General features: G+C 41.4%; 2 protein-coding genes across 3 annotated transcripts in view; both read right to left on the bottom strand.

The window, feature by feature from the left end:
* The window catches only part of LOC131366980 (amyloid beta precursor protein binding family B member 2), a 27589-nt gene extending 16001 nt beyond the window's left edge, over window positions 1-11588 (bottom strand). For both annotated transcript variants that reach the window (XM_058412103.1, XM_058412113.1), the window contains exons 1-8: window positions 11429-11588; window positions 5648-6673; window positions 4566-4741; window positions 4277-4402; window positions 2844-2974; window positions 2267-2327; window positions 1538-1705; window positions 1338-1465 (exon numbers count right to left, since the gene is read on the bottom strand). In XM_058412103.1, the coding sequence (XP_058268086.1) occupies window positions 1338-1465; window positions 1538-1705; window positions 2267-2327; window positions 2844-2974; window positions 4277-4402; window positions 4566-4741; window positions 5648-6659 (1802 nt within the window). In that variant the 5' untranslated portion in view covers window positions 6660-6673; window positions 11429-11588. The remainder of the gene's footprint in view (window positions 1-1337; window positions 1466-1537; window positions 1706-2266; window positions 2328-2843; window positions 2975-4276; window positions 4403-4565; window positions 4742-5647; window positions 6674-11428) is intronic.
* A 945-nt stretch (window positions 11589-12533) lies between these two features.
* dele1 (DAP3 binding cell death enhancer 1) lies at window positions 12534-19908 on the bottom strand. The gene is made up of 12 exons (XM_058412168.1): window positions 19696-19908; window positions 18772-18874; window positions 18488-18590; window positions 18244-18388; window positions 17481-17666; window positions 17281-17348; window positions 17074-17155; window positions 16379-16521; window positions 15475-15645; window positions 15249-15341; window positions 14768-14918; window positions 12534-14100 (listed from the first exon to the last, which is right to left on the bottom strand). The coding sequence occupies exons 1-12, from the start codon at window positions 19724-19726 to the stop codon at window positions 13877-13879; spliced, it is 1500 nt and encodes a 499-aa protein (XP_058268151.1). The 5' UTR covers window positions 19727-19908; the 3' UTR covers window positions 12534-13876.
* Window positions 19909-25302: the final 5394 nt, after the last annotated feature.

Raw genomic sequence — 25302 nt, 5'->3', positions numbered from 1 at the left:
AGGTTTATAGGTGAGAGAGACAGATGGAAGAAAAGAAAAAAGTGTGTGTGTGTGTGTGTGTAAGAGAAACCGAGAGGAAACTGCTTGGAGCTCCATGTTCCTGAGAAGCTCCCCACACACACACACACACACACACACACACGGCTGAGTGCTCCAGAAATAGAGCTGTGAGTTGAAATCCCATGGAGCCTTCATCCCCCTGAATCTTAATTCACTGTGTGTGTGTGTGTGTGTGTGTGTGTGTCTGTCTGTCTGTCTGTCTGTCTGTCTCCCTCCCTCTCCAGCTGTCCACTAGGAAGACTTTTAAAAATCCTCTATGCAGAAACTCATTAACACACAGCAAGCGCTGTTCATTCAGAACGCTGTCTGCACCGCCATCTTGTGGCCAGCTCGCACACTGCACTTCAACAACAAATGGCTTACTTCTGGTATTTTTTATCCCTTAGCACGGGCTATCGGGTTCAAAAACAAACAAACAATCTCATTTCTCATTAGTGAATGAGAAACGGTAGACAAAATAGTAGACAGTGAAACAAAACTAAATAATACACTGATTAATGTGAATTTTATTAACAGTTAGTCACACGCCATGCTTCGTCTTAGCTCCGGTTTCCAGGTAAACTTAGCAAAACAAGCTAACTGTAACGATCACATAGAAGCACCAACGATCTCGATCTCTGCTACTTTACTCCAAACTTTCTCCTAATTTCTCTTTAGAGGTTTAGGAATCGTTTGGAATATCAGTTAGGGGAATGTTGAGGAATATATAACGCACACACACACACACACACACACCTCGTATAGCATAAAATACAGCATCAACCAAGCAAGCACCAGAATTATTAAGCATGTTGGAAATATTATAATCTACACACATATTTAAAATAGTATTCTGCTTTAAATACACAATGGCTCAAGTGGTTAAGGATCTGGGTTTGTTGATCAGAGGATCAGAGTTCAAGCCCCAGCACCACCGAGCTCCTCTGTTGGACAACTGAGCAAGGCCCTTAACCCCTCTCTGCTCCAGGGGGGCTGTATCATAGCTACCCCTGTGCTCTGACCCCAATTTCCTCAGCTGGGATATGTGAAGAAAAGACTGTAATGTATGTGTGGCGATAATAAAGGCTTCATGCCCTCAGTTCTTCTAAATATTCCATTAATTATATCAATATAATAGAATATGCACCCAGATAATAATAATAATACAGCAAATTCATTACGATTAACGACATTTCTTTATAATAGAAAGAGCATCGCAGCCTAACACACTCAGACAAGTGCTATCTGCCCTCTTCCACATACACCATCTAGCAACAATTAACTAAATCGCAACTGACCTGCTGTGGCCCCGCCCTACTCCCCACACACTGATGCTTCCGATTGGCTGAGAGTGTAGGAGGGTGTGGTCTACAGGATCGATCAGGGTCAGAGTGGCGTCCTGCAGCACTAACAGCATCGCTTTTCCCTAAGAAAAAATCGAGCATGAGATGTTGCTATATCTTTAAAGTCTTATCCGAAGACGTTTATCATCTTTTACCTCCTCCATTTCCCCCGCGCTCTCCCTTTCTCTCCGGCGCAGTGTGTGTGTGTACGAGTGTGTGCTGGATTGCTGGAGGAGTCGGATGCAGTCGCTGATTACCATGCTGCCGGACGCCATGTCGGCCTCGCACACTTCCATCCAGCCGAGAGAGCGCACACGATACACCTGCAAGACACACACACACACACACACACACGCACACACACACACACACCTCATTCCTCATTTTGTACATCCCATAAATCATCACTTCATTTTTTCCTTTTTTCTATTTCCCCTTCTTTCCTCTTCCTTTTCCTCCTCTTTTCTACATTTTCTTTTCCCCTCCTTTTTCCTTTCCCCCTCATTTTCTTCCGTCTTCCCTTTTCTTTTCTTTTTTCTATCTCTTTTTAAGTCCAATTCCTCCTCTCATTTCCTTTTCTATCCAACCTTCCTTTTTTCTTCTCTTCCTTCTGCTTCCTCTGCACTGCTTCTCTTTCCTCTTTTCCTTTTCCCTTCTCCAACTTTTTGACACTGCATCTGTCCTAATCCCTTCCTTATCTTGATTTCTTCCGTTTTTCCCCAGTACATTTTCCTGTTTGTTTTTAATACCAGCAGGTGGCAGCAAACCTTGGCAGCGTAACGTCAACATTACAGTTCACCTTTGCAACCACATGATGGCGCTGTGAGAAACAATTATCCATAGAATTATAATGAACCAGTTTTATACCGTGAACACAAACTCACGTGTGTCTCGAAGTCGTTGATAGGGATCACTGTATCAGCAGGAGGAGGAGGAACTTTAGATCTGAGGAGAGAGAGAGAGAGAGACATGGTCAAAGCGTATTCAGCAAAATAGATGGAAGAGGAAAAAGAAAGAAAGAGAAAGAAGAAGAGGGACGGGAACAAACCATGGAATAGAGGGAAGAAAGAAAGAAATATTCATGGTGTGGCAGAGAATGACAAAAACTTTTTACTTCCTTACTCCTCTCCTCCTTTTCCTTCCGTTTTCCTTTTCTCTTTCCTCACCCTCACTCACTTACATCCATCATCTTCTTTCCATCTCAGGCTTTTCTTTACTTTATCCCTTCCTCCTGTCTTTTACTCATCTATTCTCTTTCCATTTTTTGCATTTATTCTTCTTATCCTTTTCTCTTCCACCTTACTTCCTCTCCACTTCCTCTCTCTTCTTTGCTTTTCCCTGTCTCTGCCTCAATTTCATTCTCATTCCTCATTTCAATCCCCTTCCATTTCCTATCCTGTTTTCTCCTCCTTTTTTGTTTCCTATCTCTTTAGAACTTAACAGAAAGTCTGATGTACACACCTGGTGTATCTCAGGTTGACGTAGCTGTATGGCATGCAGCGAGCCCCAGCACAGTCTTGCTCCTGTCGCTCCTCTCCTCTCGCACTTTCGCTCTGTCTGGAGTCGGAAGGGGCGGCAGTTTCCTTCAGGTCCTGTAAGAAGTGGGGTGAACTTTAATCGCTTATATTTGGTGGCTACTCAGGCAGTGACCAGTAGATCAACTCTTTCTTTTTTAACTCACATTCCCCTGAACACACTGTTTCCTACAAACATGGCCACCACAAACTCTATTCCCCAGCTGCATGGATAAACATATGGACTTGCAAATCAATAGAGGAAAGACAAGATGGACATATACATATTGGATGGATACATAAATGGATGAGTGGGTGGATGGATTGATAGGATAGATGGGTGGATGGATGGATGAGTGTGTGGATAGACTATTGGGTTGGATGGATGGATGGATGGATGGATGGTTTGGATGAAGGGATGGATGGATGGGTTGGATGGCGGGATGACTGGGCAGATGGATGGATAAATGAGTGGTTGACAAAATGGACAAGTGAGACAGTGGATAGATAGATAGATAGATAGATAGATAGATAGATAGATAGATAGATAGATAGATAGATAGATAGATAGATAGATAGATAGATAGATAGATGCTTAGACATATGGACAGATTGACATGGATAGAATGGTTAGGATATATGTGACATATTGACATTTTCTTCTAGAAATAGTTCTAAAAACAAACAAACAAACAAAAAAACTACAAGCTTTCCTGAACTGAAATATCTTTACCAACCCCCCCACCCCCAAAAGAGAGATAATTAATAGATTAATTATTTCAATTTCTCCTGATCAAATACAGTCACATTTTTCTAGAAAATTCACCCACTTTCATTCATTCCGCAGTGTTTTAGACAGCATCACACAGCAGCTGCATTAATATTACATTACCAAGTGCTTTCATTCTCCCCATCCCCCACACCAACCAATATCATTTCCCATTACGTTATCCATCCGTTCATTCATCCTTCTGTCTAGGACATGATTCAGAATAACAGCTCCAGTCAATAGCGTAGGGCTTTAATGACTGCCGCACTTATAAAGACTTGTATCCTGCCGGACATGACTGACCCATGGGTTCTGAAAATCTATGAACACTCTGAAGTGCGGCTTGATGGGTTTATCATCCTGAGTGAGTCCATTTCCCCAGTCACAAACACACGGAAGATACGAACAGAACCAAAGAGAGAAAGAGAGAAAGAAAGAAAGAAAGAAAGAAAGAAAGAAAGAAAGAAAGAAAGAAAGAAAGAAAGAAAGAAAGAAAGAAAGAAAGAAAGAAAGAAAGAAAGAAAGAAAGAAAAAGAAAAAGCTTCACTCAGTTTAAGCAAAGCTGTTGATCAGTCTCATAAAGTGTGTGTGTGTGTGTGTGTGTGTGTTACCAGGTAGTTGTTATTGAGGAAGCTGCCTGTGGTTGCTTCGTAGCAGAGTGAGGATGAGGAGGGTGAAGAGGCAGCGGATGAAGGCACAGGCTCCACAGAACTGTCTGACACGATACTACTAGGCCTCTACACACACACATACACACACACATACACACACACACACACCATTACATATTAAGGGACATAATTTACTGATATAAATACAGTTAGAGACTGACCACACCCTTCTCACTCTCAGCTATAATATTGTGTGTGTGTGTGTGTGTGTGTGTGTATGTGTGTGTACCTCACACTGAGTCTTAGATGAGGGAACACACAGCGAGCTGTCCCCACCCTCCTGCTTCGGTTTGCTATCAGTTACGGTTTGGTCCTGTTGCATGTTGCTGTGCCAGAGATAAACATCAGACACCACATCATCCTCCTTCTGCCAAACAGGGGGCAGCGCTGAGTCACTGCATGGACCTGCAGCCCAACGCACATGCAGAATAAACACACACATATAGCATATCTATATATATATATATATATATACCCTCACACACACATGTTGTCATGGTAACACCATTTGGCTTTAAAGATAAAGACTAGATTTAGCACAAGAGATCGAATCACACACACTTGCAGGGGAATAAGCACTGATATTACGAGTGCTCGTGTGTTAAGGAGAGAGGTGATGAGAAATGGACGTAGGATGTGTGAAATGAATCAGAAACAAACTGTTCAAGGAATCCTTATCTGAAATGAACATTGTGGCAAACTGATGGACATATAAAAGGCTGACAAATGGATATATGAAGATTGATAGAATGAGGGGTGGACAAACATATAGATAAACGGTTGGACATAAGGTGGGATGGAAGTGGGTGGGTAGATGGATGGATGGATGGATGGATGGATAAGTGGGTGGGTAGATGGATGGATGGATGGATGGATTGATTAATGGGTGAATGGATGGATGGATGGATGGATGGATGGGTTGGTGAATTGGTTTGGATAGATGGATGGATGGATAAGTGGGTGAAGGGAGGAATGGATGGATGAATAGATGGGTTGGATGGATGGATGGACAGATGGATGGATGGATGGATGGATTGATATAATCTGGAATGAGCAGGCTGATGCAAGGAAGGTTGAGAGAAAGACATTTGAATGCAAGGATGGACAAAGGGATGGATAGACGCTTGGGCAGATGGACATAAGTTGGACAAATTGCTAAACGAGTAAATGATGGAAACAAATAGACAGATGTAGAGGACAAACAAATAAAAAGGACATCTGGATTAATGGAACATCAGAAAAAGGTTGAAAAGAGGCAGATATATAGATAAACCTAGATGGACAGATAAATGGACTGGATGTTAGCCTCACCTGTTTCCTGTGGTGTCTCTAAAGATGGACTCTCCTGAGACAGAGTTGTCCAACTTGAATCGTCATCCTCCTCCTCTTCTTCCTCCTCCAGCTGTTTGCCTTTTTGTTGCGTCACAAGGAGTGGAGCCATGGGCAGGGAATTCGGTGGGACCAGGGACCGAGCTAAAGGCAGGGAAGTGGGCGGAGTCTCTTTTCTTTCACCTGCAAACTGTGGCTTTGACATAACCTTCAGCCCACCGTCTTTGCCTCTGTCCTCCTTCACACACTTCACCGGAGTGTGGGCGGGGCTCAGGTGAGTATGGGCGGGGCTCTGGTGCTCTTCCTCCTCTTCATTGGCCAGGAGCAGGAGGTGATTCTGAGGGAGAGTTAGATGAGCCTCCACTCGATTTTCTTTGGCCCAGTTTTGGAGCTCCAGCTTGGGCATGCACGGTTTCTCTTCGTCTGGTGTCTGGATTTCTTTCGCAGGAGATTCTTCTTCTTCTTCTTCTTCACGATGATATTCCAGAAAACTTTTTGTCCTCCGTCTAAAGGGCAAGTTCTTCTCGTCATCTTTGGCAAAGGTATCTGGCCAATCGCGCCCGCACTCCGCTGTGATGTCATTGCGGTTCGTGTCCTTTCTACTCAGGTCGAATTGCGTCTCCTTCAGCTGGAGATTGGTGCCATTTTTGGCTAGTTTGGGGTTGGATGGAGAGAACGACAGAGAAAAAGAACACAGGGAAGAGGAAGAGGCCGATTTTGTGGGAACGGGTTTAACCCTTCCAGGGGCAGCACTTCCATCCAGCCCCATAGCATTCTGCAAGTTGGCCAGGGCATATTTCTGACGGTTCTTTGGGGGGACAGCAGAACCCTGTGTCTCCACAGAAACTCCTCCTCTTGTGAATTCACGGCCCAGTTGTTGATTGAGAGAAGAGCGGAGATTGAGGGATGTAGGAGGGGTCACTAAAGGGCTGCCACGATTGGTTGATTCTAGTGTAGAGGCGCTGCGTCTGAGGGCAGGCTTGTGCAGCGACATCCTTGTCTGGTTGGCTAGATTTGAGTACAAAGAAGAGATCGGGTTTATCTGGCTATATATATAAGTGTCCTGTCTTTGGTTTTCTGTAGGTCTAAGGGGCGGGGCCAGGTGGATAGATCCAAAAGTCTGAAATGTGCGGGGGCAAATATCATGCATTTTACCTGCAAATTTTAATTTCTTACATTTAAAATGCAAAGTACAGTATGTAAAATAAGCTAGGTAGCTCATGTTTTTTATTTATTTATCATGTAGCTATGCCAGTTTGTTGTATTAATTTAGTTGCGTAACAAAGTTATGTCTTAAATGTATACATCTCCATAAGTTTGTGGCAGATTTTAAGGGTGTGGCATATTGAGTTTAGCTGCAGGTTAATTTTGTGCACTGGCCATTGTTGATCGTTGAACCCGGATTAATCTATGTAGTTCCAAAATCAACAACACAGCAACTGTAAAGTGTGTGTGTGTGTGTCTGTGTGTGTGTGTCTGTCTGTCTGTCCGTCTGTCTGTCTGCGCGTGGGATAAAAAGGCTCAATTACTGTTTACCTCTTAAAAGACTGTCAGGTCAGCAAACCACCTCAAGTACATCTTAACAAGCACATATAGTATACATATATCCACACACACACACACACACACAGTATATACATAAGATTGCTGCGGTCCATGCTGGTGGAAAGTGTGTTAGAGGCAGATGTGAATTGAGACAAGCTTTTTTTCAAGGTGATGAGACAGCACTATTGCAGCAGCATTGTCCTAGCCCCTATAAACAGAACACACACACACACACACACAACCACACACAACCACACACACAACCACACACACAACCACACACACAACCACACACACACACACACACACACACACACACACACACACACACCACACAAAAGCAAACCTGCTGTCTTGGACATGTTGCTAATTTGTTTCGATCATTCTAATCAAAGTAGCATTATTAGCATTGCCACTTGACTTGAGGCAATTAGCTTCACCACTAGCCGTTCTTTTCACTTCCTCAGCCCAATGTTGCACTAGTTATCATCAAATTATAGCAGTTTAACAAAACTAGGTACTAGCTGTATTTTATCAGCTAATTGGAGTTCGCTGCTAGCCAAAAACTGAATGTACCTCAGCAAAACATTTCTGATATAATCTTGGTATTTTGGAGCATGTTTACTAGTAGAATATCATCAGCAGTTCACGGAGAGATCGTGTGTCATAATGGGACAGATCTTTTTCTATAAACACAGATAGCACAGCAGTTATGGCAGTAAAGGAAATCACAGGTTTATATTAATACACTGATCAGGCATAACATTATGACCACTGACAGGTGCCGTGAATAAGACTGATGATCTCCTCATCATGGCACCTGTTAGTGGGTGGGATATACTAGAGGCAGCAAGTGAACATTTTGTCCTCAAAGTTGATGTGTTAGAAGCAGGAAAAATGGGCAAGAGTAAGGATTTGAGCGAGTTTTGAGAGCGAGGGGCCAAATTGTGATGGCTAGACCACTGGATCAGAGCATCTCCAAAACTGCAGCTCTCTATTAAAGAATCTATTAAAAGTGGCCCAAGGAAGAAACAGTGGTCAACTGGCGACAGGGTCATAGATGGCCAAGGCTCACTGATAGGTTGGGAGCGAAGGCTGGCTCGTGTGGTCCGATCCAACAGACGAGCTACTGTTGCTCAAAGTGCTGCACAAACAAGTCCAATCCATGGAGGCCCCACCTTGCAATTTACAGGATCTGCTGCTAACATCTTGGTACCAGATACCACAGCACACCTTCAGGGATCTAGCTGAGTCCATTCCTCGATGGGTCAGGGCTGTTTTGGCAGCAGGAGGGGGACCAACACAATATTAGGCAGGTGGTCATAATGTTATGCCTGATGGGTGTACAGCCGACCATGGAGCGCCTCAAACCGAAAGATGATTGATGTTTTTGCAGACCAACTAAAAATCTGTGGAGTGACCTGAAGTGAGCTGCCCACAAGAAAAGCTCTTACATTGTTCTGTGATGGATCTGGAATGGGTCTTTTTCTCAGAAAGAAGGGGAATGGACGCACCATGCTGATAGACTTTTACCTTAAAAAGACGACTGGATGATGGAATGAAATCAAACAGTGCTTCAGCCAATTGTTTAGAGCTGTGCACATTTATGCCCCAAGGGTATTTTTCCTTCTTTTTTTCCCCTACTTAATTTGTATTTGTTGTAATTTCACACTGAGGCTAGAAGAAGTTTTATTTTTAGTTTGTTTGTTTTTTCCCACAAAAACCTGCCATTATAACAGGGATGTGTATCCATATGTATGCATTTTTCACATTCACCCTTTGTTTTATTTTTTTTTCACTTTGTGCATTAGAAGGCATGTGAAAGATGAAACCTCTAGACAGATCTAATCTATTTATAAGCACCAATGTCCACTTCCTGTAAGTACATCAATAGCCTGTACTGTAAGCTAGGTTCAGTCCAGGATGGAAAATAAAAACCCAGTTTAAATTACAACAGGGAGAAAAATACTTCAGCCTTTAAAGGGACGCTCGGGCTGAAATCCAAATTAATCTCGGTGTAATCTCTGTTGCTGGATGTAAATCTTGAGCCACTCTGGGAAGGGACAGAGTCTGAATTTTTAACTTCCGCTAGCCATCTAAAGCCATTAAGCTAATACGGAATACAGGACGCCATTTAGCGAGCGCTAGAAGGGCTTGCTGCAACAATAAAAGCTGTCTCATATTATCCCTGTTACTAACAGACATGTTCCAGGACAATATATTAAACCCAGTTTTTTTCGCTACGTTAATGCAAATCTTTCAAATCCAATGCACACTTCATACACAACAAACCAAAGCAATGATCAATAAATCACAGTAAACAATGCAGCTAATATCTCTTTGCTTAGTTAAAGACACATTTTCAAGGAACAAAACACTCAATGGAGTCTGGTTATAGAAAAACAATCAATTAAAGGGCTGTGTCATGTGACCTAATGCTAAGTTAACACCCTACAGTTGATTAATTTCCCATAACAGCTCTTCATAATGTGGTTTATTTAAGGGCATTTAATTTACAGCCATGACGTCATGATTGTTTTCAACTTAGCGTGTTGTTGAACATCTACAAAACAAGCTAGGTCATGTAAGCACTTATGACATCAGACATAACTTTATGACCATTGTGTTGGTCCACCTTTTGCTGCCAAAACAGCCCTGATCCGTCCTGCACTGTGTATTCTGACACCTTTTTATCAGAACCAGCATTAACTTCTTCAGCAATTTGAGCAACAGTAGCTCGTCTGTTGGATCGGACCACACTGGCCAGTCTTCGCTCCCCACGTGCATTAGTGAGCCTTGGCCGTCCATGACCTTGTCGCCAGTTCAACACTGTTCCTTCCTTGGACCACTTTTGATAGATACTGACCACTGCAGACCGGGAACACCCCACAAGAGCTGCAGTTTTGGAGATGCTCTGATCCAGTTGTCTAGCCATCACAATCTGGCCCTTCATCAAACTCGCTCAAATCCTTACACTTGCCCATTTTTCCTGCTTCTAACATCAACTTTGAGGTCAAAATGTTCACTTGCTGCCTCTAATATATCCCACCCACTAACAGGTGCCATGATGAGGAGATGATCAGTGTTATTCACTTCACCTGTCACTGCTCATAATGTTATGCCTGATCGGTGTATTGTTTTATTTCCTGAACACTTTGAAAACTTTACTGCTGATTTATGCTGGCACTGGAGACTCCTTCCAAAAAAAAAAAAGCACAGTATCAACAACCACCCACGCTTCTTTTAATTTTTGTTTATAACAACCACCATATAGCTTCGAGTAATGTAACGTATTAGAACGATCACGTTAACGTAACCCTTACAGCCTAAATGATAGTCAGAGCTGCTGGCCATTCAGAAGCGAGAATTTAAAACAGCAGTAAAAATACTAGATAATTTTTTCATAACAAGTGTTTTTAGTGCAAACCAAAAAAAAAAAAAAAAAGCATTTGAATTGTAAAGCATGTTGATAGTGAAACATCATGAAATTATTGAGAATCAAATCGGAAATTTAAATTATTTTTTTATTTTCTTTTTTTAATGATAAATTAATTTGATAGAAAATTAAAAATAAATAAATAATCAATAATTATCAAATTAATAATCTGTTTATGCTTGTATACTTTTTTTTAATGTTCTATTTTTTTTTTCAGCACAATTGTAGTACAGCACAAGTGGCATTATTATTATTATTATTATTATTATTATTATTATTATTAGGTGTGACCCAGGCCGGGATCCTGATCTTCCATCTTGCAGATTGCAATATTCCTAATTGTAACAATTATCTTATGATTATATTGTGCATGTCTACACAACACACACACACACACACACACACACACGCATCAGCTGCAACCTGACTGGCATTTTCCATTAAACTGCAGGCCCGTCTGTTGCACTTCACACTATAGCATGACACAGCAATAAGGAGGGGTGAAAATCACACACGTATACACACACACACACACACACACACCAAAATCACGCACGTGCCATATTTCCAACTCATTATTATTTAAACGTATTTGTTTTTGTTTTGTTGTTTTTCCACACCAGGAAGCATCACACAGCATCATCAATTGCAGAAAGTTGTCGTATATAAAGCACCGGGCGCTGCCCCGTGCTCCTGCCACAGCCTGGCAGCAGCATCATCATCATCATCATCATCTCTCGTGCACATCAGCAACATGTTTCAGCAGGAAGAAAAGCACTCACCTCCGTCCAACACAGTGACCCGATGAAGCTCTCAGTCCCCCAAAAAATAATCTCGTGACAGCGCGAACTGCAGTGTGTATGCTTTTCAAGCCAGTTTCCTCCGCTATCCGTCATCAGAGTTTCTCTCCTCCTCCCTCAACACCGCCGCTCAGCTTCCTGTGGAAGGCCATCGGAGCCACAAACCCCGGAGAACAAACCTCACTACGTCATACATCAAGCCTGTTTAATGAGGCCTACGCGTGGGAGTAGATTTAGTTGTGTAGTGAACATTGGAAGTAAAATTGCAAGTGATGGCTAAATTGCAGTGAATTAGCTAACTCGCTACTATATATGTACAGTGTTGTTAAATAGATTACATTACTATTTGACAACCTCCTTCTAAGTATTTATCTTGTTTGTTTGTTTGTTTGTTTTATTCTCCATCATTAACTTCATGCCTAATTCCATTCTATAAATAGCTCGTTCCTGTGCTCAAATGCAACACATCATGGCCCCATAAGCAGAAAACTCAATGGTATAAATTTGCAGTTTCAATGACCCTTTTGGTGTTCCATAGCGAAGACGCGCACCCTGATGCTCGCTCCCGAAGAGACCAATCAGCGCGCCGAGCGCAGGGTGCGCGCACAGCTGAGCGGATGACATCATCGAGTTAAATCACTGCATGAACGTGTTATACGTCTGATTTGATGTCGTCTAAATGAGCTTAAATCAAATTATGCAAGGGACCAGGACCATTTCCAATATACTTTTTAAAAATAATAATAATTATAAGAAAAACAGATCTATATGGATTTTTGAAAAAAATTAATTTCTAATAATTATTTAAAAAAAATAATAAAAAAATAATTTATTTATATTATTAGGCAGAACGTGTTTTTTCATTATTCCTACTTAGCCCTTCCTTACTTCTTCCTAGTGGCTCCTAAAACACACACACACACACACACACACACACATATATATATATATATATATATACATATACACCTAACGGAATGTATTCACACAATTAATCAATTTGATTTGATTTTAAACATCACATTATAACCAGCTTTTACGATCACACTGCATATGCAAATCTCCACAAATAAACAAACACACTGAGTCCACTGGTAGAAAAAGTGTCTTTATTTGCTAGGAAACTGGAAAAATTGTGCGTCCAACAGGCTACAGAGCTTAACAGGAACATGATCACAGTAAACAATACCACGAAAATAACATTCAGAGTTATGGAAACAAAGCCAAACTCTCATTATATCATTATTAATGCAATCAAGGTGCACTTATGTGTTGTTTTTATTTTAATACAAGGCACATTGTATAAAGCACATATATTTTGGCTTATCCTTAACATTTCACCACAATGAAAATTAAAGCTAAGTGCAATTATTATATTGTTGAAGTGCGTAAATAGGAGGCGTGGCCTAATGTCCCAAAGAATGAGAATATAGCTATTGTTTAATCTTCATGCACAAAAGTCCCAAATCGCACAAATACTCTTGTGTAGTATGAACAGTATGAGTGGTGTGTGTTCACATTAAAAACTCCAAGAAGAACCTGGATGATGCGCTTAATTAAAGCAGAAAATGTTACACACTTCATGCATTCAGCACTCACAAAGGGGCGGGGCTACCAAGCGCTGACAACACTCGGGTGGACTTACAAATGCCTTTTAAATTAACCCATGACTGATTTATTTACATATTAAAAAATTTTCAGGTGTTCTGCTAAAGCATTATGTCGACGTTACGTCTCATTTGCCATCGACTGGGAAACGGCTTCCTTTTAATAAAGAAAAAAGGTTGACGCAAGAATACACAGATCGTAGTGTAAGTGCATGTGATTTGGGACACTACTTTAGATTTGTGTGCTAGTAGCTTCAGGGACGAACCCACTGGAATAAGGCGTAGACGATCACAGAGTCTGTCAGGCAATGGCAAACACCTTTTTTTTTTTAACATATCACTGGCTCCTCCCTCCCTCCATCCTCTCCTCTTCTCACCTCACCTCTGGAGTCAGTGTGTGTAACACCTCCGTCACACCAGAGCCTACACGAGGATGGGATATAAAATTGGCTTTCCATACTAGCTTGACAGTGATGTTTTGTCTTAAGGACATGTTTACGCAAAGGGTAGTGGACAAGGGGGGCGTTAAAATCAGTGCTGGAACAAGAGTGTGCTACACGCACCCATTCGAACAACCTCAGACTCATATAAGCTAAATACAGCGATGCGCCTCACAGGTCCATAACACGCTCGTTAAAAATGAAAATGAAACTGATAAAATAGCATAGCTTGTTTTTCCCTCACCCAATAGAAACGCTTGAAACCATTTAAGCTTAACTCTGATTGGCTGAGAATGGTCAACACCATTACCACCGCTTTATCAGTTTGTTCTTGTGCGCTCAATATCAATGCTTGATTGACAATTTGTGTGTTTGGGTGGGTGTTATCCCACCCCTATAATCCAGCCCCCACTTCTACAGCCAGCATTGAGTGTGTGAGATGTAAAAGGGGGTGGCGCTATGAGGCTGCCCGTGCTCTGTGAATGAGGAAGAGGCTGAGTCGGCGATTCCACCTGTTGCTTTGCTTCTGGCGCTGGAGGAAACACGGAGCTCAAGGGAAGACGATCCAGGTCCGAGAGACAAGGAGCGGAACGGATAGAGCGCAGGGCTAGAGAGAGAGAGAGAGAGAGAGAGAGATTTGTCAATGTAATTCTAAAAGGGGTGGTGTTTGAATGAATACACAATGTTGCATAAAGTTTTGGGACCTCTGCCTTTACATGTACATGAATGTAGGTCTGGCTCGCAGTCTCCACTCTAATTCATCCCTATTCTGTCCCTGTCCTATCAGGTTGAGGTCAGGACTCTGTGCAGGTCAGTCAAGTTCCTCTACACCAAACTCACTCATCCATGTCTTTATGGACCTTGCTTTGTGCACTGGTGTACAGTCATGTTGGAACAGGAAGGGGTCATCCCCAAACTGTTCCCACAAAGTTGGGAGCATGAAACTGTCCAAAATGTCTTGGTGTGCTGAAGCATTAAGAGTTCCTTTCACTGGAACAAATGGGCCGAGTCCAACCCCTGAAAAACAACACCTGAATTGGAGGAGTGTCCCAAAACTTTTGGCGATTGTGAGTAAATGTTACATCCTAACATCACACACACACACAAACTATCTAATGGTTCAAATTAAAAAGCAAGCAGAAAACGAAGCAGATCCAAAATAGGGGCATTTATGCTACACAAACATGACTCGGCTGAACTCCATGAACTCGGGAGGGAAAATAGATACGGCAAGGTGACTGTGTGTGTGTGTGTGTGTGTGTGTGTGTGTTTACCTTCTCGTTTATGCAGGTCGAGTTTGCTCTTGGCTTGCTGGTTTCCTTTAGCTGCTGCTTTCTCGTAATACCACACTGCAGTCGTGTAGCACAAAGGGACTCCAAACCCTCTCTCATAGCACTGTCCGAGAAACAGCAGACCGGTACTGTCCTATACACACACACACACACACACACACACACACACACACACAGAGCTCAGAACACGTTTCCTTTGATCAATTGTAAAATGAATGCTTTAAACAAAATTAGTCTATGAACACACACATAACTTGCTTAGACCATCTGAGCTGTGTGTGTGTGTACTCTCTTACTACACGCTACACACACTATGCAATAAACTTATAATATTTAATAGTACTAGACTAATTTTGTTTACGCACACAATTTGTCGTTATAAATATGCGTCCGTTATGTAATGTCAACAACCACAAAGCAGTGTAGTGTGTGTGTGTGTGTGTGTGTGATGTGTCTCACTCACTCCATTCTCCGCTGCCATTCGGAAATAGTGAACAGATTCCCTTCCGTCAGCGTCTGGATCCCGAGAGAATAACACTCCTAGATACAGCTGAGCCTGAGTGTGTGTGTGTGTGAGAGAGAGAGCGAGAGAGAATAAAGAGATCAAAGAAAGAGAGTTAGTCACAATATTAGTCAAGACAGAAGATGACATTGCTGGTAAGAGGTATTTCTGTTGTCTCTCTCTGTACCTCAGTGAGTCCGGCAGCAGCAGCGCTCTGCAGAAGAGAGATGGCTGTAGCAGTAGCAGTGTGGGTGTCCGTGACACTCTGCTGCCCCCTGCTGGTCAAGAGAAGTTTTGCACAGCGGTACTGAGCCTGTGTGTGACCTGCCAAGGCTGCACACCTGTAATATTGCAGAGCCTACACACACACACACACATCAGCTACAGTTTTGTACTCCTTTACTGGGAACAGAATAAATGGTCACTGGTCACGCTAAATAAGGGACTTTGGAAAGCAGTCGCCTTTCACGCTACCTTCTAAATGCAACAAGCTTTGCCTCAGAGGCCACATGTTGCTTAACAAATGCTGACTACTGACTTTTACAAGCAGAACAACAGAAACTGCACTCTGCCTTATTTCAGAATACAAACACCAATCAGGCATAACATTATGACCAATATTGTGTTAGTCCTCCTTTTGCTGCCAAACCAAACCCTGACTCGTTTAGGCATGGACTCCACTAGATCCCTGAAGGTGTGCTTTGGTATCTGGCACCAAGATGTTAGCAGCAGATCCTTTAAGTCCTGTAACTTACATTATACTTTTGATAGATACTGACCACTGCAGACCAGGAACACCCCACAAGTGCTGCGGTTTTGGAGATGCTCTGATCCGGTCTTCTAGCCATCACAATTTGGCCCTTGGTCAAACTCCTCGCTCAGATCCTTACGCTTACCCATTTTTCCTGCTTCTAACTCATCAACTTTGAGAACAAAATGTTCACTTGCTGCCAAATATATCCCACCCACTAACAGGCGCCATGATGAGGAGACAATCAGTGTTATTCACTTCACCTCTCACTGCTCATAATGTTATGCCTGATGGGTGTACATACTACACTGAAATATCTCTGTGTGTGATTTGCACATACCTTGCTGAGGTCTTTCCCGACTCCTCGGCCCATCTCATAACACACTCCGACGTTAAACTGAGCTTTGCTGTAACTCTGCTGCGCCGAAGCCCAAAAACACCCGAAAGCTGCTTTATGATTGCCTGCTTTAGCACTTTCCAGACCTGACACACACACACACAAACACACACACACACACATACATACCAGATACATCATTATCAAGTAATAAGCATGTCTAGTACTGCTGGTAAATAATAAAACATTTGCAGCCCTGCAGTTATAGGAAAATAATCAATGACAGGAAACCCAAAGCGGCAGAAGTAACTGGAGGAACTATTATCACACCAAAGCTACTTCTTTTCCAATAAAAGTGTTCACATTCTTAAATTATAATAACAGATGCTTTTTATCCATTTAGACAATACATTATTCGGTAACGCTTAAGACTCCTTGAATAAATGTTTAATAAAGTCTCCTCACAAACGTTACCATAGCAACAAGCATACATTATTAGCTCTAAAGTATGGGACACGTCCTCCTTCATTACTATAGCAATGATTAAAGTATTAGATACTTTTAACTTACTTCATCAAAATGATTAAAGCAATACATTTATAAACTCAATAATCCATCTAATCTTGTCAAATGCACTAACGCAAAGTAAAAAAATTCAAGCGTTTAATAAACCGAATAGAATTTCTCAATGTTTTCACCGATGATGTTGAGGATGACGGGCACGCTGTTGCCTGCGACGTCTCTTAGATTCCGCTCGGCCTCGTCCAGAGAGCAGGACGTCTGTTAAATAAATAAATAAATAAATAAATAAATAAATAAATAAATAAGCAAGCATAAAGGTCAGAGGTGACAGCAGATCACAAATATTTTAAGAGGCACGTCTCTTAAAATAGCCAGAAGCCCACCTTGTGTTCTTGTGGTATTTCACATTCGGAGGCTACTGTCTGGGTAAGGTTACAGTCTGTGAGTGATTCTAAATAAAGCACAGAAATTCAGAGGGATAAAAATGGTAAATATCTAACAGCAGCATGTTATGTATATATAAGCTACATAAGAATGCATGGTTATTTTAAGATAAACTGAAAAGACATGACTGTAGAGTGACCTGTGATATTAAGGTGAATTGTCTCCCCCTGCTGGTCAGTGATGGGATGTGCAGGTTCAGCACCAGAGCTGTAATTATAATCACTGCTGCTGCTGCTGCTGCTGCTGCTGCTTTGCTCTGGACTTGTTAACGCCTTATTCACACCCATCACACACACTCCACGGGGCAGCACAGTGTGTCCCGACACTGTGAGGTGAGGAGAAGAGAAAGGAATTAAAGAGAGTGGTGTAAAAACGGTGAATGCTGTGATTTAATAAATGAACTCTGCTATGTGAGTTATGACATTTTTGGAGAAGAATAATGCAAATAGATTTTTAGACCTGGACGTCGATTAACTTACATCTAGTTTAGAAGCTTTTCTCTAACAATTAGCAGGATAGGACTGTTGAGGATGTAATATAATTCTGGTGCAGGACGAAGCTAAAATCTACCCAATGGCTGGCTTTCTCCATGTAAACAAAATTAAATAGGCATTTCAGATGTGTTCTGTAATTACACAAAAATAGTGCTATAAGATTTATTACTAAGTAAATCACGTCATTATTAAAGCAAGGCCAAGGTGCTCGCTAAATTTTGCCCAAGCAGCTGGCTATCATAAATCTTTATTACTTAAGAATACTGGATGTAGATTTATAATTAAAGTGTTACCATGGAGACGAGAGACTGAGCTTGCATATGGTAGAACCGGACTAGTCTAACCAGACTAGTAGATTTGACATATTTTGCTTCAGGAGACAGGATGAATGATTGACAGGAGACTCACGCATGTCGTGCAGGAGCTTGTGTGTGCATCTGGGGATGATGCTCGGATCTGTGAGGCGGGACGTTCCTGGGTTCTGTTCGCCGACAGAGGAGAACTGAGAGTGTATCCTCCTGCAGACCTGCATGAACAGAATCGCCGCAGCACCCTAAACACACGCACAAAACATATTTTTTACCCTCTATAATGCATCATTACTAGTAATCGCTGAACTTCAATCATGAAAGAGTGCGTGTGTGTTCTGTACCCATCCCACCGCATCCAGCGCAGTGTATCTTGGCAGTCCAGCAGAGCAGTACTCTGCCGTCCTTTTGTTTTTCTTCTTCTCTCGATCATCTCCTCTCTGTGACCTGAAATCAGGCAACCAAACATTTCAGAAGAAAATTTCAGGATATACCGCTGCGTGACAGGATTAGAGGCTGACTGAAAACTGCCTCCATGTTTGAAATGATGGTTTAAAATATGTAACGTCAGGATGTGACTCGAGAATAACAGGCAGACTGACTGGATGGAGTAACGAGAAAAGGTTACCGGTTGGTGCTGAGCACCGACGAGGAGCTGATGACTTCATCCTCGACGTGATGGCTGTTGGAGAGGCGCAAAGACGCCGTGTTCCCATGGCAACGGCTTAAAACTGGCGACAAACCGAAGGGGAAAAACAACATGAGTGTCTTTACATCACAATTAACACACACAAATACATCCTACGGTACAACTGAAGTCAACTAGGAATTCCTTTTACATAGTAAACAATTAAAATTTGTTCATTATGTGATATGTCACAGGTACATTACAGGTACGAGTCTCCAAACACTATAGAGCTGAACGTTCATGCAGCGTTCACTCTACTATTCGAAAAGGGGGTTCTCAAGCGTTCCCGTCTATTTTTTTTAAGGTTCTCATCTTCGCTAAAAGGTTCTAGTTTGGATATTTGTTTTTGTACATAGCACAGGGTTCTACTTTTCTACCTTTTAAAAAAAATAGTCTTCTTACCAATAGTCGAATTGTTCCATGGCATCTATTCTTGATTCGACAGCAATATAAATATAGCATTTTTTTTTTTAACTATGCTAAACGTTATCACCATTATAATGATAAAAAATAATGGCACATAATATCAAGCTCATCATATTTAATAGAACTATTTCTATTAAGAGTCATTTCATCTTTTGTGTTCATCAGTTCTTCAGAATTGAAAACGGTCTTTAACCTCCCGAGTCAGTGAACGCACCACAAAAACTCTAAAGGAAACGGGCCACGCTATGGCTGTGTGGCCAAATGTTATTTTTAACCCCCCTAACACTAAAAAATAAACTTTTAATGCTCTGTGAATTATTTTAGCATTAGAACTAAATAGCGCTAAAATGAAGAAGGAGCGTAAACACTAATGAAAATAAAAATAAATTAAAAAAAAACCCAGCGCGAGACCAACAGTCAACGAAACAAAAAACTCACCTCTCCCCACCAAGCTCTGTATTCGCCACATCTTTAGCTTGTTCTTAAGTCTCGATTAATTGCTGTGCGTGGTTTGTTGCTTTTTCTAAAAAAAAAAAATAATTGGTTTATTTTGTTTCTTAGGTTGTGTCCATGATAAGAATAAACTGCACGCGAACTGCTGCTAACGCTAGCAGGTCTAAAGCAAAAAAAAATAAAAATAAATCACGAGACACTTCCTGGTGTTATGAGGGGGCGGGGCTAAAGGGAGTAAAGGGTGATGCAAGCGCAGACTTGGAGCACGAGACTATGGAGAAAAAGAGAAATAAATATTGTTGAATTTGTATATATTTTAAATAATTCATATGAAGCGTTATTGTGCAATATATAAAAATAAGCACAATAAATTTGAGTTCGTCTCCTTCTTCTTCTTCTTCTTCTTCTTGTGGTCGACTGCAGTTTGCTAAGTGACCATGAGGGGGCAGTATTGTCAACAAGATAATCATACCCTACATTGCCAAAAGTTTTGGGACACCCCTCCAATTCAGGTGTTGTTTTTCAGGGGTTGGGTTCGGCCCCTTAGTTCCAGTGAAAGGAACTCTTAATGCTTCAGCACACCAAGACATTTTGGATAATTCCCAACTTTGTGGGAACAGTTTGGGGATGGTTCCTTCCTGTTCCAACATGACTGCACACCACTACACAAAGCAAGGTCCATAAAGACATGGATGAGAAATTTTTTTTTTTAGTTTTAATTTTTAAATAAATTAAAAATTGTATGAAAATAGGCTTTACACATTTCAATTAAAGCTAATTTTTAATTATCGTCACATGTACAATTGCTAAAGGAGCACAATTTACTCACATAAGGTTTTCTTTTAAAGAGATATAGGGAAAAGTCTAGTTTAAATGAATTTTGCTTTCTACTTTGCCCAAAAATAAGCCACAAAAATGTCCACATGTCAGGTTTGTGTATTAAAAGGTTTGCACTGGAGCTACAAGGCTAACAAGTAAACCAACACACACACAACAAATACATCCAATATCTACTTTGTCAAGGTTAACTTACTAATTAACCAAATATCAAATATAAACCTAATAAATTATTATTATTTTCCTATTTCCTATTATTTCCTAATTCCTATTTTGTGTGCTCAAACAGGGTTTTAATGTTATGAAGCTCAGAAACTCTACAAGCTTCATCTGTTCAGACATAGATGCATCTGTGTGTGTTTGCCTGCTCCATGTTTGTCTATTCGGTGTTGTAATATTTGCTTCAGTGTCTGTACACCATCTTATGACACACACTTGCTTACTCTAACTTACACACCATTTCCCTTTCTGTAGAATACATTACAAGGGCATATTTTTGTGCCAAAAAAATAGTAGAAACCAGAACGGTTTACTGTTATTAGTATTTAATGTTACTAGAATGTCAGCCATTTTAAGAAAGTGCTAGAATGTTGTAAAAGAATTCTTGATATCTTGACTCACAGACCACTTTGTAATACAACTGTGTAATTTGTTAAAGCATAATGCTAACTATGTTATCTAACTAGCATTAAGGATCCATCTGACATGCTAGTCACTGATAATCAGAGGAACTTGCAAGCTCTTAGCTAGCTACTACAATAGATTACTTTCTAGTTACTGTTTTTGATGCCGTATCTATGCAGGAATGTTGTTAGCATGAATTCTAATGAGATTAAACTTGAGGATTTTGGAGGGAGGTCCTTTTCCCAAGGCATCATGTTCCCAATGGGATGTCGTGGTTTAGTGGTTAAGGGGTAGGACAGTTTGGAAGGTTGTGAGTTTGAATCCTAGGTCCACCAAGCTGCCACTGCTGGGCCCCTTAACCCTCCAACTGCTCAGAAATAAATGTAAGTCGATCTGGATAAGGGCATCTGCCAAACGCCATGAATGTAATGTTCCTTCACTATAATAACCCAGTGAGCAAAAGATATGTTTTGACTGGGTCCTATGACTGAACATACAGGTACATTGGAGCATACTGCCTTATACTGGTTTTCCACCAGACAATGCAAGCAGTTCTTAGCAAATTATCTCTCATCCCATATTTTGTCATAATTTCCAGCACAATACCAAAATACCAGTGCTAAATTTGGTCACTCTTCTTGCCCAGGTACAGTGTGAGCTGAGCCGGAAGATACGGGTGGAGCTAAAAGTAGTGCATCATCCAAGGCTAGCTTGATAACGAGTAGCTGTCAGTTGCTGACATAAAAAATCTTCTGTTTCTACTAAGGAATGCAACTGGAAGGAGTTTGGGCAGCTGGTAGGAAGCATGGCTTGACTTCCACTTGGAATTCCACGAATGGAATTTTTGGATGTATGTTGTAGCGATGAGCAGATTGACAGGTGCAATGTGTTTGTTGAAGTTTCTGAAGGCTTTCCTGTGGAATATCCCAGAAACCATTGGAGCTGATTAAAGGTCCTTTGGCAGGGCCAAACCTGCTGCACAGCTTGAACCTTGCTTCCAAAACGAATCCTGGAAACTGGGACTAGTGACACAAACTTTAACAATAAATTGTTGAGTCCACGGTAGCCAATACAGGATTCTTGGTCCTCTATCTTTCTTTTCCGCAAAAAGAGATACAGGTCTTTGAACATGTTTTTGCATTCAGGGTCATCTCAAAAGGACAGAATGTTGTTGTGGATTTCTAAATCGCATCAGCGGGGACTTGATTTGTTGCCGGACCTTCTCCGAGCCAAGGCACTGCACAGTAAGATCAGGTTCTAGCAGAGAAAGCTGGCAAGTTTGCACTTGTGTGAGTCCAGGCACTGATTGATAAAGCAGATTGCTGCTCCATATCTGCAAGGTTAGCCAAGAAACTAATCCAATGGATAAAGACTGATATCTGAAAAAAGAAGAGGATATTTCTCTATAACTTTAAACTGACTCACTGATGGCTTAGATTTGGTATATGGCATCTCTGGCCTGGCTTGACAGTGGAACACAACTTGAGCTGAATTATTTTGGGTATCGGCTGGAGGGATTCCAATTATCCTGACGGAACTTATTTAGGATGTCATCCAGCAGGATTCAGAGGGATATCGGGGAAATCTAAGTGCAGGACTCAAACCAATGGGAAGTTTAGCTTGTCGTTTGGTGATCACGGTCATCATTTCATCCAAGACTGGCAGTCAGGGTGAGGAACATTCAAGTGTGTCAAGTGTGACTTCTTGACACTCTCCCATCTCCTGTCTGAATCCCTTGTCTAGACGTGTCAGCAAATCAGGTTGAAAGATATCAGGGTTGTGTCCATAAAAAGATCCACCTCAAAATATTGGATTAATGCCATTTATGTTTTGCCAAGATACAGGAATCAAGATGAAGATATCAAGTAGATTTCTGCTTACATAATAAATGAAATGATTTGCGCAATCCCATTCTCAGGTAGAACCCATTTGCCCTATATGGTTCTTCTTTTGTGCCTAGATCAATTTAAAGCCAGTTCTTCAACTATATATATATATATATATATATATATATATATATATATATATATATATATATATATATATATATATATATATGTGTGTGTGTATGTGTATGTGTGTGTCTGAGTGTGTGTGGTCCAGTCAGTAATTACAATTCCTCCCACACCACTGTTCCAGTACCTCAGCGCTCCTCCTTACGCTCCCTATTGAGCAGGTTTCTAAAATGAAAGGTGGTTTTGGTTTGTTTTCTTTAGTAGTATGTTATATGGATGGAATACTCACATCCAGGAAGAAGAGGGAATCGGTTGAGGTTTGTAACTGGTAAATCTTGAAATGAAGAATCTCAGATGAACAAATACGCTCAGTTGTTTGAAATGGATCCCGATACCAGGCTTAGATGTGGTCACTATGGTCAGGGAAGGCCATTTTGAACTGAACCCACTGAAACCATTCCTACGTTCCAATACCGTTTTAAATCCGCTCTCATCAACTTGGCTTTTCTGCTTCCCCATTGCCACTTAAGGTCATTCCATTACGTTACAAGGTCAACTGGAGTTTGTTAAAGGCCAGAGGGATAAAGAGAACCAAGAATTACCCAGAATTTATTGCAATCTCACACTTGGTAGATGGTAACCAAGGAATAAAATAATTGGAATATTGAGTAAATTTAATTTCAAGGATGCTTTGGAACTCCCATTTAGGACTGGATTTAAGGGCAATTTGCTGCTATACACACACCCCATAGTTTGTCCTGTAGGGGCAATCCTATTCCTAGTCCATGTGGGTTTCTTTAGGGTTCTAGGATTTCAAGGTGGATATAGGTGTGGGTCTAGGTGTGAGTTAGGTACCTAGGGAGCTAGCTTGAGCCTAGCTTGAGCAACCAGTCCTTACATAACTGCCTCTACATGATGCTAATAACATGAGCATACAACCAACATGTTTGGGTATGACTATGCTATAATAGGGAGGCCATTGAAACACACTGACTCACATCATGGTGCATTTTCTTTTCATTGTGTCTGGACCAGCTCCTGTTTGACTCACAGAGGGGGCAGTTGATGAAGTTCAGTTTAATAGAGGTGGTTCTATATAAAGATGACTGATTGCAGGTAGCCAAATCTAGAATATGGCAACCGGGAAACAGACCAAAAGTATGCCAGGAAACCATATTGAAGCAAATTACATACCTTTGTAAGACAGAAGCCTAGATGTCCTTTGACAGAAAGGTGCCCTTGACGGTCTTTTATGGCCAGCACACTTGAAGGCCTTTGACGGTTAGTGCCCTTGAAGACCTTTGATGGTCAGAGCCCTTGATGAACACCCTGTCCCTAAACCAATAATTTCCAACAGTGTGATTGTACGATGTGTGCAGGGAGCCATCTCATTTAAAGTTTATTCCTGCCTCATGCCCACTTGACACTTGCCCCAGAATAGGTTCATGATCATCCATGACCCTGACCTGGTTAAGGGGTTACTGAAAGTGCATTAGTGCTTCAACTCCATTTAATCCAATCACTAGTCATTTCCATACCCATCAGTGGGGCATGTGGGTGCTGTGTTGACAGAAAGGTGAGGTCTGATAATGACTTGCAGTTCGAAGGATACAAAATGGGTCAAACACCATAAAACAGATGGACGGAAATGCGGGGCTTCTTTTATCTAAGCAGAGGCTGGCTGACTCAATGGTGGACATCATCTCAGTAGTCTATAGTTTGCAGACTGGACACCTAACCCCTACTGTGAAATGCTACTGTACAAAGAGTACCTGTTCATCATAAGTTTTACTTATAGGCTCGTCGTAGTTATTATTTATAAATGCTGTGTTATAGATCACTTTTGATTTTGGATGGTCAAGAATGAATCAGGGTGACTCTCGTTGCCACTGGTCGTTATGTACAGTTCATGGAACCTCAGTTATGTGTTCCTGGTTGTTACCTATCATACTCCAGCATTGTATTTGTCATAGAATTTTTGTATTCTATAATTCTATAACTTTATTCTCATGAGTTGGTGCCACCCCTTAGTCTGTTGTTGCCCTTCCATTGCTACCCTGTGTGAAAAACCTGGATATGACACTTGATAGAGTGCGGGAGGGGGAAAGTGGGAGGGAGCGCATGCTGCCTGAGGCTGAGAGGGGCCGAGCGAGGGAACGAGAGCTTACGCACATGT

The sequence above is a fragment of the Hemibagrus wyckioides genome, linkage group LG02, assembly GCF_019097595.1.
Source record: "Hemibagrus wyckioides isolate EC202008001 linkage group LG02, SWU_Hwy_1.0, whole genome shotgun sequence".
NCBI classification, from domain to species: Eukaryota; Metazoa; Chordata; class Actinopteri; order Siluriformes; family Bagridae; genus Hemibagrus; species Hemibagrus wyckioides.
Note: the sequence above shows the minus strand (reverse complement) of the source record. Positions and strands in the feature narration are given on the sequence as shown.

Excerpts from the sequence above, each read along its gene's own strand:
- dele1 (XM_058412168.1), bottom strand. The coding sequence starts at position 19,726 with ATGTGGCGAATACAGAGCTTGGTGGGGAGAG. Across the intron at positions 15,342-15,474 it reads CTGCTGCCGGACTCACTGAG|GCTCAGCTGTATCTAGGAGT; the intron begins GTACAGAGAGAG and ends ACACACACTCAG. Across the intron at positions 14,919-15,248 it reads GAATGGCAGCGGAGAATGGA|GACAGTACCGGTCTGCTGTT; the intron begins GTGAGTGAGACA and ends GTGTGTGTATAG.